This window comes from Eutrigla gurnardus (genome assembly GCF_963514095.1).
Source record: "Eutrigla gurnardus genome assembly, chromosome: 4".
Taxonomy (NCBI): domain Eukaryota; kingdom Metazoa; phylum Chordata; class Actinopteri; order Perciformes; family Triglidae; genus Eutrigla; species Eutrigla gurnardus.
In genome coordinates this window covers 1946583-1961898 of record NC_139918.1, presented here as the reverse complement: position 1 = coordinate 1961898, position 15316 = coordinate 1946583, and the positions used below count along the sequence as shown (strand labels likewise).

At 43.6% G+C, this 15316-nt stretch overlaps 2 protein-coding genes across 2 annotated transcripts in view; one reads left to right on the top strand and one right to left on the bottom strand.

Annotated features, from left to right (window-relative positions):
- Positions 1 to 3914, top strand: part of LOC311012784 (ADAMTS-like protein 2) — a 233954-nt gene extending 230040 nt beyond the window's left edge. Inside the window, exon 21 of the mRNA XM_084008431.1 lies at positions 3787 to 3914. The gene's annotated coding sequence lies outside the window, so the exon portion shown is untranslated. The remainder of the gene's footprint in view (positions 1 to 3786) is intronic.
- On the bottom strand, positions 52 to 12939 carry mrpl37 (mitochondrial ribosomal protein L37). The gene is made up of 8 exons (XM_084008507.1): positions 12464 to 12939; positions 10121 to 10304; positions 6441 to 6556; positions 5042 to 5230; positions 3031 to 3185; positions 2246 to 2371; positions 1794 to 1868; positions 52 to 361 (listed from the first exon to the last, which is right to left on the bottom strand). The coding sequence occupies exons 1-8, from the start codon at positions 12843 to 12845 to the stop codon at positions 284 to 286; spliced, it is 1305 nt and encodes a 434-aa protein (XP_083864633.1). The 5' UTR covers positions 12846 to 12939; the 3' UTR covers positions 52 to 283.
- Between the last annotated feature and the right edge of the window lie 2377 nt (positions 12940 to 15316).

Here is a 15316-nt window from a genome sequence, read left to right as displayed (position 1 = left end):
AAGACAGATGCACTAAGACAGATGCACTCACACACTCTCACACTCTCTCACACTCTCTCACTCACTCACTCACTCACTCACTCACTCACTCACTCACTCACACACTCACACACTCACACACTCACACACACACACACACACACACACACACACACACACACACACACACACACACACACACACACACACACACACACACACACACACACACACACACACACACACACACACACACACACACACACACACACACACGGTACTGCATGTAGTCCGGTGTGTAGTCCTACACAGCCCCGTGCAGATACAGGGCCAGGAATTTGCTGAATACTTCAGGCTTGTAACCATGGAGACCAGCTGGTACCTGCAGAGAGACACACAGCAACCAATCAGAAACACTCACACATACTCTGTTGCTCTTCATTTCCTCTGATCACACTTATTAGTAAATACACATTCATATTCATGTAGATGAGAGGTTTTCAATTTTCACTTGTTCCCCCAAAAAAACATTGCATTTTATTTTTACCAGCTGCCGTGGAATCAGCCATTCAGAACCCTAAAATAGGCCATGAAATCTTGGAGGTATTGATGGATTTCTTTTCTCCCACGTGAACAGTTCCAGATGTCGGTGCATATGTTGATTTACTTCTATATGTTAACTAGAGGTGTAACGATTCATTTGATGCATCGATGAATCAATTGTCAGTCCTATCGATTCAACTGAATCGATCTGCTAAAATAAATAAATAGAATGAATCGTTTTGGCTTCACCAATAACCGATATAAATGCGTTTAATCAGATGAATCGTGATTCTTAATTATGATTAATGTTTAAATACGTTTAAGACACTCTCTCCCCTGCCAGCATGTAGTCTACTGGGAAAAGTTCAAAATAACTGAGCAATGTTTAATTACATTTTTGTATTCAGTATAAAATATTATGCAGGACTACTTTTTTATAGAACAAATATGTTTAATAATTAATTCTGTGGATTGTTTATTTTTTCACCTTTCAGAAGAATACCGATAGTCTCACTCGCATTATTGCATGTTTATTTCATGGATATAGAAGTTACTGAATCGAATCGTGGTTTACAGAATCGAATCGAATCGTTAAAAAAAATCAAATCCAAGTCCTTGAATCAAATCGCCAACTACTGTAACTACTGTATCGTAGCAAAAAGATTCACACCCCTAATGTTAACCAATTGACATGTTCAATGGCGTATGAGTCTATTCAGCTGTTTCCCAGAAAATTAAATAGAAAGGAAACATTACAACTGGATGGATATAGCACAGCAAAGCTCATTGAGTCAATGAAGCAAGGAAAGGGCCTCTTGTATTTCACGTCTAATTGCATTTCTTTCTAAATAGCCCTTTGACACTAAAACATATGTCCTTTCACCAAAGTTTGAATGTCTCAGATTAGAGTGCATAAGTATCAAACCACTGGGAACTAGAGAACGACATAGAACATGGCTTTTAGTCAAGCTATGGGAGTCAGTCAGTCCACTCGCAGTTATGAGGCAAACATTCTGAATGATATTCGGGCAGGTCAGTTCAAATAAAATGTCAGCATATAGTCGAACATTACGTTAAGGTTCAAATAAATATTTAAAAGACTGTCATGGTGTGAAGATGCAGCGCTGCTGACCACAGATACCTGCGTGAGTGCAGAACGGACATGGAGGCGGTGTGGGAAAGCCGCTCGGATATCATTTGGTCTTTTACTCTTGTAAGGGCCGCGTGTCATTAGTCAGTCGCCACCAGACAGAAGGCGAGTACGGTCATACCTTCACTTGCTTCTTTTTGATGAGTGGACGGACTTTTGCAAAGTCATAGAGCTCCACATCTTCATCCAGCCACGCCTACATGAAGCACACGACGTGTCAGAAACCAAGACACAGAGCAGCTCATTCTTACAAAACAGATACAGCAGTATCCTAGAATGGTATTTGTCATGGGAATACTGCATACACAGACGCCAAGTATCAATGGTGATCAATATTATATAAACTACTAATATTGCAAATACAAGGTAAATCTCTTGGTAACGATGGTTTCTCTGAGGACTCCTACATGTTGGTCTCTCATTAAACCCATACAGTTCTTCAACATGTTGACGACCACTGGAGTGTTTGTAGTGGCCATTTTAACATTCAGTAAAGTCAAAACTCTTGGGTGGATGTCTGACGTTGTGTGTAGACCACAGATAACGCAGGTGGAACTTCTGGAAATGGAGCACCTGGTTCTTGATGCCGCCGGCTCCTGACAGATCTGTGGTGTTGAGTTGGAAAACCAGAAACTGGAAAATTCTACCGTTGGTCCCCACTGCTTGTACCGTGATGGGATGATCTAATACACACTGGGGCTAACACACACACAGACACACACACACAGACACACACACAGACACAGACACAGACACAGACACACACACACACACACACACACACACACACACACACACAGAAGTTTAAGAATGTGAATCATACAGTATTCTCACTAGGGTTGTGTATCCTTAAACAGCACAAACTATGTCACTTTATGTCTGTCTTTTTTTCTCGTTTGTTTAAATTGTATATGCTATATATTATAGGCACTGTTTGTTTATTGTTATTGTCCTCAATGTATGCACCTTCGTCACCAAGACTAATTCCTCGGTGGTGTAAAATCCTTCGTGGCAATAAATATGTTGCTGATTGGGATTCTGACTAGCACTGACATGATAGGGTAATAATTCTTCGGAATATAAACTGATACATATTTAAAGAAACTGTAACGTGTTACATTTAGGAACAGAGTTTGGTCATTCCTGTGTACCGTCATTTCATGTTCACATAAAAAACTATCTGACAGAGTAATGAGATGGAGTCATTTAAAGAAACATAGTTGGTCTAATATTCACATAAAGTCAAAAAGTATCTAATTCATGTTATCGGAATCAAATATTTCCAACGATCCCCAGCCCTAATGTTCACAGTGTGTGTTTATGATGATGCCCTGTAAATACATTGTGTACATCCTTACCCCGTAAAGCTTGTGTGCACGGACCAGTGCGTTTCCAAAGGTGAACATGAGCATCTTGGCTCTGAACTGGTCTGGCCGGAGCCTACAGTTGGAATCAGCTCCCTCCAGGAAGTAAAGTGTGTGGGCATGTGGGTAAGGATAGTCGCCTCTGAAACCTGATTGAATAACAGACATCATTTAAGTAGGTCTACGCTAAGTTCCCCTGGGAAGTAGCGATGCCACGTATCTGTCTAGGGTTGTTATTGTGAGAAGGAAGAACGGAAGGAGTGCTATCAGTGGCAGAGCAAGCTCATTTGGTGCCCTAGTCAAAATGTGTTTTGTCCGCCAAAATAGAAAGAACAAGCTTACAAGAAATAACTAAGCCATTAACAAACAATCATCGTAAATAATCTGTTTTACTTATTCTGACGCCGGCAAATCAAGCTTAAATTCTGCAAAGAACATTGACAGTATTTTCTTTTTCACCAGTAGGTGGAGCCATAGCACTTCCCAATAGGTGTTCAAACCAGCATTAGCTGTAATGTAGCTTGTAAAAATCCTGACAGTCTATGTAGATCAAAGTAAACGTCTCCACCACTGGGCTGTGTGAAGAACAAGTAAGCACATATGAAATGCAACACCATCCTAACAGGAAGTGTTCTCTCCACTCATTCCAAAAATATAATGTGCCAAAAAAATACTAATTCATTTGGGGCCCTAGTTTCGTGGCGGCGCAGGGTGACGGAGCCGGCGTAATGTAACTTTCGACCCGCGCAGCCTTGTGCACGGTCAGTTTGGCAGTTTGGTGGATCGCCTGCGCCAAGATGGGTGTGGCGGCGCAGCAGGGGGAGGCGTCACAGATTCAGCTTGGTGCAGCGGAAGTTTCGTGGCAAAAAGCCTCGCCGAGACTTCGCTGAAAGCCCGTCAGCTCCAACCTAGTCTACTCTCAGCGCAAGGCGCAAATAAAGTCCATTCATTCAAGGCGAATCACAGCTGGCGGAGTGGCAGTTTGGCTGACGGCGCGCAGTGCGCACACGTCACCGAGACCTCACAGGCAGCTGGTCTGAGCGGCACGCGAGGTCACGGTGTCCCGCCGTTCTGGTGTTGGACGGGGAATCCGGTGCAGCTGTGGAGCGCAGATGATGAGCTGTGCACCCTGACCCTGTTTTGTGATAGACATGCCTAAAATGTGCCTACAATGTCTATAGTGATATAATATCGGCATTATAATTATTATGACTATACGCGCGCACAGCGCGTGATGAGCGTGGTGGGAGCGGCGGCGCTGCTTCTGTCATTGGGTTGTCAAGTGACGGAACTTGCACTGAACCTCCCCTAACGCATTAAAGGAGAGGAGAGGAGCTCATTTGATTGGTGAAGATCTGAATCGGCTGTATTAATCCCAGTCCACGCCTCGTCTCCTCCTCGTCTCCCACTCACGCCTTCTTCTCCTCCCTCTTTCCCACTTGCGTGGGTGGGCGAGACGGGAGGCGTGCCTGCGCGAGCCTGCGCGGTGCACGAAACTTGCAAAGACCAGGCGGACACACCCCGTCGGCGTGGCGCAGGTGCGCTGCGCGCTGACTGCGCCTGGTCTACGAAACTAGGGCCCTTGGTCTCAAGAACAGTAACCATTAACACAACCATCAGGAGGCTGCCATTGCATATTTTACCAAATTAATAAATCAATTAAAATACTTTTGGCTAGTGTTTCGATGCTCTACTAACATTAAATCTATTGTTTTCATGGATTTGTCTCAAACACTTTGCTCTCTCTACATTTTTCCTTCAGTGCAATGCATTATGGTATTGTGCTCCGTTAGTGACATCAGTTGTGTACTACTTTTCAAGATGAATTGTGGACACTTTAAATCTACTATATCTGGTACAATCCTCTCACTATACATTCAGACAGCACAACATGGTGAACTGACAGTATAGGGACTAGTGAGTGATTTGGAACACAACCTTAGATTATTATAGATTTGATAGATGTATATTAGACAGATTATGTTTGTGACTTCTCACTTCTTACCTGTGCAGTTAAGCTCCTCCCTGTACACATGGACTTTCTGCAGGTCAATGGAGGGGGAGACAGGATACAAAGGTTCCAAGACATGATCTGCCATGTCGGCCACTTCCTGTTTCCCAGAAACCTCTGGTAGAGGATCCATGCAGTTTTGCAATAAACCATTCTGACCCCTAACCTGGAACAGGTCCTCACCTGGTAAACAAACGTGGAATGAAAATGGCGGTCCATTAGAACTACAGAAGCCCTGAGAAGCAAGAGAGAAAACATTTCTGGTGATTCATAACCATAAGTCTGACCTCAAGTTTTTTCTATCCTGTGTGTGTGAATAAGAACCGCCAAGGAGGGAAAAAAAGAGTTAGACCAGCTAGATCTGATTATCTGTTTAACTTCTTTGACCTGTCTAATATTATAGTTTTGTCTTCCTTTATAAAATATGCCACTTTGCTGAGAGTAGACTTGTCCATGTTTGCAATTTGTCATGTGCTGTGATCGCCACCCCTTTAATGTGAACGTGCCTCCAGCCAGACTGAGAAACCCTGGTTGGCTTCCTGGGGTGATAAGCAACATCGTAGGATGCTTAGCGGGATCACAGTTGTTAGGATTAGTTAAGTTAAGTAAGAGAGATATCCTGGATATGTGTCTTCATGGAAACATGAAGGGGCATCAACAGCAGCATTAAGCCAGTGTGGTATGTATCTTAACCAGCTGGTCACACCAGTGGCGTTGTCAGAAAACGCTTTGCATAACATTACGTTACGTCATGGCTTGTTTCCAAAACAAACTCAAACAAACAGTTAACGACTCATTTTACTTGAACTGGATCTAAAAGAAAACCGTTTTAATATTTCAATAAATTAATGTCAGCATACAAGTACAAGCACTTCAACATTGTACGTAGGTACAGTAATTGAGTACAATTAGATTCCACCAGTTTCTCCAACTGTAGTCAATGAATGTGACAGACAAACAGTTGGTATATTCTGTTTCTAATCAGTATAATAATTACCAATAAGTACAAATATTATTAACCTCATAATTCATAATAAATCTGAAAAGTAAAAAAAGTTTTTGTGGGACAAAAAACTATTCATATTCATGTATTTGGAATGCATATAAGGAGCCAAAGTGCATAAAAAAAGCATCAAATTAGAGGTTGTTTATCAGAGGTTTTTTTGGGGAGGGGCAGGATCCCCCCAGACCCCCCTACGGAGGTCCAGGTTAAGCCACTGGGACAGGGTGGTACCACCTCCGCCTCCATACCATGTGAAAAAGCTTCATCTCTTGTGAAATGTTTGAAACCATGCACCATTTACATCTAACCCTCACTCTTATTGCTTGCCTTTGTTGGTGAATCCCACAGGATACCTCGTTTTACACCTTGTAACCCAGGAGTGTGTATTACCTCTTTTCCATGTGGCTGCCAGTGAGTATTTCTCAGCAAGGATCCGCCTGCCAAGTGCTGGGTGGCTGGACTGTAGAGTCGCACACAGATGCAGCAGGTTGAGGAGCAACGTGTTGCTGGGAGAAGAACAGAAACCGAAAAAGAACAGAGGGATTTGCTGGAATGAGCCAAACCTTCTGCAGTGCTACTTTGGGAGTTGCATCCCACATAGATGATACACCTCATCATTGTACATAGAGTTCAATCACTTTCAACTTTAATCTTATCTGTCACTGACTATCAATGAGCAGCCAATGAGATGACACCTGTCAATGACAAACATATAAACATAGTTGGTGTACTAATTGTGATATAAGGTTTTCACTGCACAAAGTATTAACAAAAGTACCGTTGGTATTGGTGTGGTGTGGTATAGTGTGGTATGGTATCAGTGTGGTATGGTATGGTATGGTATGGTATGTATGGTATAATATGGTATCATATGGTATGGTATTGGTGTGGTGTGGTGTGGTAAAAAAAATAATTGCTTCAATTTTTTTTTCACCTTCAAAAAAAGTACGCACAGTGCATACAGGATTCCGGCTGGCGGCACCACTGGTGTGGTGTGGTATCAGTATTAGGACCGCTTCTGTTCTCACTATACACCAGATCACTAGGTTCTGTTATCACATCGCATGGATTCTCCTACTATTGCTACGCAGATGACACCCAGCTGTTCCTCTCTTTTCCCCCCGTCCTCTGACACTCACATTGCAACTCGCATCTCGGACTGTCTGGCTGACATCTCTGTCTGGACAACTGCACATCACCTCAAGCTTAACCTGAATAAAACTCCTCTTCATCCCGGGGAAAGACTGCCCTCGCATGGATCTGTCGGTCACTGTTAAGGGCATCACAGTATTGCCGTCGTCAACTGCGAGGAACCTGGGTGTAATCCTCGATGACCAACTATCCTGCACCCCCAACATCACTACTGTGGCCCGATCCTGCAGATTTGCCCTCTACAATATCCGCAGGATTCGGACCTTCCTCACAAAGGATGCAACGCAACGCCTGGTCCAAGCACTGGTCATCTCCCGCCTTGACTACTGCAACTCTCTCCTGGCCGGACTCCCGGCCTCGGCAACTAAACCATTGTAGCGTATCCAGTAGGGATGGGTAAAAATATCGATTCAGCAAAGCATTGCGATTCTTTTCCCCGCAATTCAATATCGATTCAGCCATCTTCTGAATCGATTCAAGCCCCTGTCCAGTGGGGGCGCTGTGACCGACACCCTTGTGTGATTCGTGCTGTCTGGACGGGGGCCGCACTAGACCAAACCATTACAATATGGCGACCGGAGTGAGTACAGCGTTCACAACGGCCGCGGAAGCGCCGCGAATAGGCACATAGTGGAGCCTGCTTCCTTTCGGCGCCCCTGTTAAGCGAGAGTGTCGTTCACACCAGACACGGAGCGCCACGAATAGGCGCGGCTGTCCCGCCCCGTGAAGTGATCGTTTCGCTCTATTTTTTGCGCGTGCCGCGAGCGAACGCGTCAATTCTGGCAGAAAATCACACAAAGAAACACGAGACAATACGGTCAATTTTCAAAATAAAAGCAATTTTCAAAATAAAATACCGCGATTGACAAATGTGATCATATTTGTGTATCTCAACTCGCACTGGGAAACAGGAAGAGAAAATACATTTAATAAATGTGAAGAGTAGATAAACAAATATGTGCATTTCAACGGTATATCTGCACTACTACTGTCTACTACCATAGCTTCCACGGCCGGTGTGAACCCGTTACATGCACTGTAGTTCAGTGTTTAAGCAGTGTCCTGTTTTATCATGCCATGAGTTACACCACGGCTGTTCATAAGGCACGGAACTAAATAAATTATTTGAAAAAATGATCTGGTACTCTTACTTGTGTATTTCTGCTTGATACTGAATTGATATCGAAACATTTCAAATCAATATCGAATCGAAATCTAATCGAATCGTGAGATTCTAAACAATACCCAGCCCTAGTATCCAGAACGCCGCAGCACGCCTTATCTTCAATCTACCCAAATTCTCCCATGTGACCCCCCTCCTCCGTGACCTCCACTGGCTCCCTGTTGCAGCACGCATCCAATTCAAGACGATGACACTGGCCTTCAGGGCCATCAATGGAACGGCACCCATCTACCTTCAAACACTGGTCAAACCTCATGCCCCGAAGCGAGCACTTCGCTCCTCTACTTCAGCTGGCCGGCTGGTACCACCATCGCTGAAATCAAACAAATGTCGCTGAGCAAAGTCCAGACTCTTCTCTGTTCTGGTCCTCAGTGGTGGAACGAACTCCCGACCAATGTCAGGACAGCAGAGTCATCTGCCATCTTCCGAAAAAGGCTCAAGACTCACCTGTTCAGACTTCACCTCGACTCTACATAGCATGACCCACTAACATCACCATCACACTCAAACCACCATGTTTGGTCCAGGTCCTGAAGCATCAAAGCAGCCCCAGACCATCACACTCAAACCACCATGTTTGGTCCAGGTCCTGAAGCATCAAAGCAGCCCCAGACCATCACACTCAAACCACCATGTTTGGTCCAGGTCCTGAAGCATCAAAGCAGCCCCAGACCATCACACTCAAACCACCATGTTTGGTCCAGGTCCTGAAGCATCAAAGCAGCCCCAGACCATCACACTCAAACCACCATGTTTGGTCCAGGTCCTGAAGCATCAAAGCAGCCCCAGACCATCACACTCAAACCACCATGTTTGGTCCAGGTCCTGAAGCATCAAAGCAGCCCCAGACCATCACACTAAAACAACCATGTTTGGTCCAGGTCCTGAAGCAGCAAAGCAGTCCCAGAACCATCATACTAAAACCACCATGTAGACTGCTGGTATGATGCTCTTATTGTGGAAGGCTGTGTTAGGTTTCCACCAGATGTAACGGGACCCATGCCTTTTAAAAGTTGTACCTGAATCATCAGTCCATAGAATCTGATCTCAAAGGTCTTGGGGGTCATCAAGATGTTTTTGGTAAATGTTAGATGAGCCTTTGTCTTCTTTGTGGACAGCAGTGGTTTTGGTCTCACAGCTCTCTCATGGGTGCCATACTTGCCCTTTGGAATAAACACTGATCTTAACTGAGCTTTACTGAGGCAAGTGATGCCTGCAGTCCTTCAGATGTTATTCTGGGCTTCTTTTAGGACCTCCTGGATAAGTCGCCGATGTGGAGTTTTGGTGGCCGGTCGGTCCTGGGAAGGTTCACCACTGTTCCATGTTCTCTCCATTTATTAATAATGGCTCTCACTGTGACTCCCAGAGCCATATGAATGTCTTTGTAACCCTTTCCGCACAGATAACATATTTTTCCCTCATTTGTACTGTTGATCGCAGCATCACGTGCTGCTGTTTGAGACCTTTTAGCTTCACATTGACAGAGAGGTTCTATTGAAGTGTTCAGATTGAACAGCTATGGCAGGAATCATTCCTGGTGTGTCTTGTCAAATTAGACCCAATTATCTATTAAATTAAATTTGGATGAACCAAGGGGGCAATTACTTATTCACATAGGGTCGGTATGTATTGGGCATATATATTGAGCATCTTGATTTTTACTAAATTGAGTTTATTCGGTACTTTAATAGTTGTTAATCTACTTGAGCAGATAACATGAGCTGACTGTTCATACCTGTATTTGTCTTTGCCTGGTCGTTTCTCCGTTGTGTCCCAGAAGCGGGCGTGTTTGATGGCGGTCTGCACACGTTCGTCCTGATCCGGTATGCGATTGGCAGGATTCTCCGTCAGCGAGAGGAGCTGAGGCGGCAGACCAGATATCAATTTGGTTTTGGTCAACCACAGAGCCTGACGCACCCCTGAGACAGAGAGCGAGAGATAGACATAGAGATGTCAAGTGAGATGATTATTTGAAAAACGAATAACAGGTCTCTCTGTGTGTTGGGTACCAGGATGTAACGTTACTATAACAACAGGTCTCTCTGTGTGTTGGGTACCAGGATGTAACGTTACTATAACAACAGGTCTCTCTGTGTGTTGGGTACCAGGATGTAACGTTACTATAACAACAGGTCTCTCTGTGTGTTGGGTACCAGGATGTAACGTTACTATAACAACAGGTCTCTCTGTGTGTTGGGTACCAGGATGTAACGTTACTATAAAAACAGGTCTCTCTGTGTGTTGGGTACCAGGATGTAACGTTACTATAACAACAGGTCTCTCTGTGTGTTGGGTACCAGGATGTAACGTTACTATAACAACAGGTCTCTCTGTGTGTTGGGTACCAGGATGTAACGTTACTATAACAACAGGTCTCTCTGTGTGTTGGGTACCAGGATGTAACGTTACTATAACAACAGGTCTCTCTGTGTGTTGGGTACCAGGATGTAACGTTACTATAACAACAGGTCTCTCTGTGTGTTGGGTACCAGGATGTAACGTTACTATAAAAACAGGTCTCTCTGTGTGTTGGGTACCAGGATGTAACGTTACTATAACAACAGGTCTCTCTGTGTGTTGGGTACCAGGATCTAACGTTACTATAACAACAGGTCTCTCTGTGTGTTGGGTACCAGGATGTAACATTACTATAACAACAGGTCTCTCTGTGTGTTGGGTACCAGGATGTAACGTTACTATAAAAACAGGTCTCTCTGTGTGTTGGGTACCAGGATCTAACGTTACTATAACAACAGGTCTCTCTGTGTGTTGGGTACCAGGATGTAACATTACTATAACAACAGGTCTCTCTGTGTGTTGGGTACCAGGATGTAACGTTACTATAAAAACAGGTCTCTCTGTGTGTTGGGTACCAGGATGTAACGTTACTATAACAGGTCTCTCTGTGTGTTGGGTACCAGGATGTAACGTTACTATAACAACAGGTCTCTCTGTGTGTTGGGTACCAGGATGTAACGTTACTATAAAAACAGGTCTCTCTGTGTGTTGGGTACCAGGATGTAACGTTACTATAACAACAGGTCTCTCTGTGTGTTGGGTACCAGGATGTAACATTACTCACACTAACAACAGGTCTCCTCCTCCTTTCTCTTCCTGCTGATAAAAAGACTCACATTCCAACCACCCATTCTTCACATTGTCATTCATATGATTCCGACTTGGGATGTCAACGTCTACACGTGTAAATGGGTACACGGATAATAATCATAACCGTTTAGAAAATCAATCAAAATCAACTGTTTACACGTCATTTTTCCTCCTCCTCGTTTCTCACCAATATATACGCCTATAGTATATTTAGGGGTGATAATGTTGCTATTCTAGTTGCTGTGATTTATTTTGCATACTGGTAAAATGTTGTTCTTGGCCATTAGTAAAAATAATAATACATGTTATTGTGTTTTTCAGACCAGACGTCCACTTAAAGGCAAGACAGCTGCTGTGTAAAATAGGCTGCGGAGGACTTGAGAAGAGCGCGGCGCTCATCATCTTCTTCTTCGCTAATGTTGTCCTGCTGAAAAAAAACTGTTAATGGCTTGTTATTTTAGCCTTTATTGTTACGTGTTGTTGTACATTGCATTGTTGGTTGGTGTTCTGTGTCGGCTTTTTATGAGAATAACGTTGAATAAACGTTTTTGTCTGATAACTACTGGAATGGCTTTGATTTAATGGGATTGGGAGGCGGTTGAATGGAAACAGAACCCTCTAGTGGTTATATGGCGCCACTGCGATAGAAAGAGATCATACGTTTAAACGTGTAACCGGGTACACGTGTAGAAAACATTGTAAACGTTGACACCCCTAATTCCGACATGTAATACTACATTTGTTATAAGCAGTTTTACTTCACTTCTGATCAGCGAAGGTGACATGTCTGACAAATAAGTAGCTTTTAACAGGAAGTAAGATATTGTGATCAATTATAATCCAGGCAGCACGTAAACTACTTCAGATCTCAATGAATACTGTCTTTGCTATAAAACGCAACAAGGAGCCTCGACTGAGATCGTGCTCTTTAAGAAGACGTGCTTGTTAAATGGTGAGACGGTGAGCCTACCTTCCAGCGCGCTGGTCCTCTGGTTGTACACATAGCACGGCGTCTCTTTGAACAGCGGCATGGCGTGGGCCGGTGGAGACCTGTAATGTCCCGGGTCTTTGTAGTCCCGCTCCCACTGTGGGGTAACGGGCTTAGACAGACCCGGCACATAGTGCATCCTGTCCCCGTAGGTGACCATCTCCAGCCCGGGGACCTCCACTCTCTCCCTGGGTCTGCGCGCAGGAGGGACCTTGGCTGTCAGACCGCGGCTGACACCGAAGTGCCTCCGAGCCAGAAGGTGACCGGCTCCTCCGTTTGTGGACAACCGTCTCAAATGCTTCAAGAAACCGGGTTGAGAAAACAACGGAGCCGCCGTTTTTAAACAAGCCGTTTCTGGAAACATATTAGCTACGTTTTGTCAAGTTTTTACGTAAAAAATTATTCCGACCGAAGTTAGTAAATGGCATTGTATAGCGCAGCCATGTTGGAGCTTCTTCTTCTTCTTCTTCTTTTGTCGGTTGGCAACCAGCGTTAAGGTGTATTACCGCCACCTACTGACCAGAGTTATCCAACCATTAATCTACTAAATTCTTCCCTTCAATCCTGTTTGTCTCAAATATTTAAATAGTTTTCCTACCACAGCTTCAAATACATTTTCCAAACTAAAATCTTCTATTCCCTTACCCTTTTTAATGTTTCCCGTTCTTGTGAATATTTTTGACAATGCATAATGACATGTTTAACTGTCTCTTCTACTCCTATACAACTCTCACATAAACCTTTTGGATGTTTCTTGATTAAATGTAATGTTTTATTAAGTCTTGTATGTCCTACCCTCAATCTGGTTTAAATCTTTTCTTCTTTGGTGCTCCTTGTAGTTGTTTTGGCTCTTCTTCTTCGTTTTTTAATGGCAGTTGGCAAACCAGCTTACAGACGCATTACCGCCACCTACCGGATTGGAGTGTGATTGCAGTAGATTGACAAGAAAATAAATAAATTCAAATAAATAAATAACATACAAAGAAACAAAGAAAAGCACTAATAATGACAAAACAATTTAAACTTCATTATAATATGAACACTAACATTGAACTGAACTAAATAACGTGAATTCAACTAAATTATCTGCATTATTCCTGTCTCTCTTAAAGGAAAACACCACCGCATTTCCATACTGAACTATGTTCTGCTCTGATCTTAGACGAGGTGATACATACCTCCCTCTCCTCTGTGCGTGCACTCAATGGCTCTTGCGCGCACTCCGCGCAGCGCTAATTTGCTAGCATGTAGCTTGTCCCAGTATATTCCTTAGGCCGTGAGTAGTTACACGACCCAAGTTTGGTTACACAAAATGAAACATGCCAATTTTTCTAAGCGGATAACAAGGATAACTATATAGTATGGCGGAATAACAACTGGAAGCACTTCGACGTCGGCGCAGTAATATCATCACTCCGCTTCCCCTCTTACTTCCGTCAATAGAACCTACGTGACCTGCACGCCGTCGCCTGCACTACCTGTAGTAGTTTGTGCACAGTTGAGGAAGCATCAGGTTGTAGTAAGATAGTTTGTGAACAATCAAACATCATGGTTATAACGTGCATCGTACAGGGTTGTGAAAACAAGCAGAAGGTATATAGTCCCGTCATGTTTTGAGTGATGATATTACTGCGCCGACGTCGGAGTGCTTCCAGTTGTTATTCCGCCATACTATCTAGTTATCCTTGTTATCCACTTAGAAAAATTGGCATGTTTCATTTTGTGTAACCAAACTTGGGTCGTGTAACTAATCACGTAACCGTATTTAAATAGGGACAACGTGGAAGTGCTTGGTCGCTTCTAACTTCACCCCCCTTTGGATCCTAAGGAATATACTGGGACAAGCTACATGCTAGCAAATTAGCACTGCGCCGAGTGCGCGCAAGAGCCATTGAGTGCATGCACAGAGGAGAGGGAGGTATGTATCACCTCGTCTAAGATCAGAGCAGAACATAGTTCAGTATGGAAATGCGGTGGTGTTTTCCTTTAAGGAATTAATTAGAAGGTCTTTCCAGCAGAGTGTCCATAGTTATTTTGTGTGTTCCACCATTAAGTTATGATATGAATTCCCTCCTTTCTTTGTCATACCTGCTGCATTCCATTAGTATATTGAGAGTTTCTGGTTCAGGTGTGTGTCCAGTGCTTGCTTATCATATGTAGTGTTTGATTTATTCCTGTATGTGCTATTCTCAGATGGGTAATGACCTCATCTCCCCTTAGGTTCTCGCTCCATTTTCCACAACCGCCTACATGTTTTGGAATATTGTACAGATGTCTTCCTGTGCCATTTAGGTCCCAATATGTTTTGTGCATATGATTTAAATTAATAATGTTAACCTCTGCTTTACTAAGTGGTATTTGTATATTATCTGTCGTTGAGTGATTGCTTGGCCACTATGTCTGCCTCCTCATTTCCTTCCAACGCCCATGGCCCAAAGGAAGGAGATATCCACTCCCCTGTAATGCAGCCTGAGTAGCAACCGAAGAATTTTGTATATTATGTCCTGCCTGCATGATGACTTTCCAGTTGTGATGCTGGACAGAGCTGTCAACCTATCTGAAGCAACTAGCACTTTTGTTTGGTTATTTCTTTCCAGCCAAGACCTATTTTCCAAGTCAGCCGGTGTGTTCGAGACGTCTGGAGACGTTTTCAAGAAATGTCATTCAGTTCTTCTAGTTGCCGAGTTCGCTTATGCTATGGCTAGCGCAAGTCAATCGTTCTAGCTAGCATGGCATTAAAAACACTCATAACGACTCCACAGTGCACCCGAGGCAAATCAATTAAAACACTAGACAGTCGATGTACATATCTGTGTTGATAGAATAATATTTGAA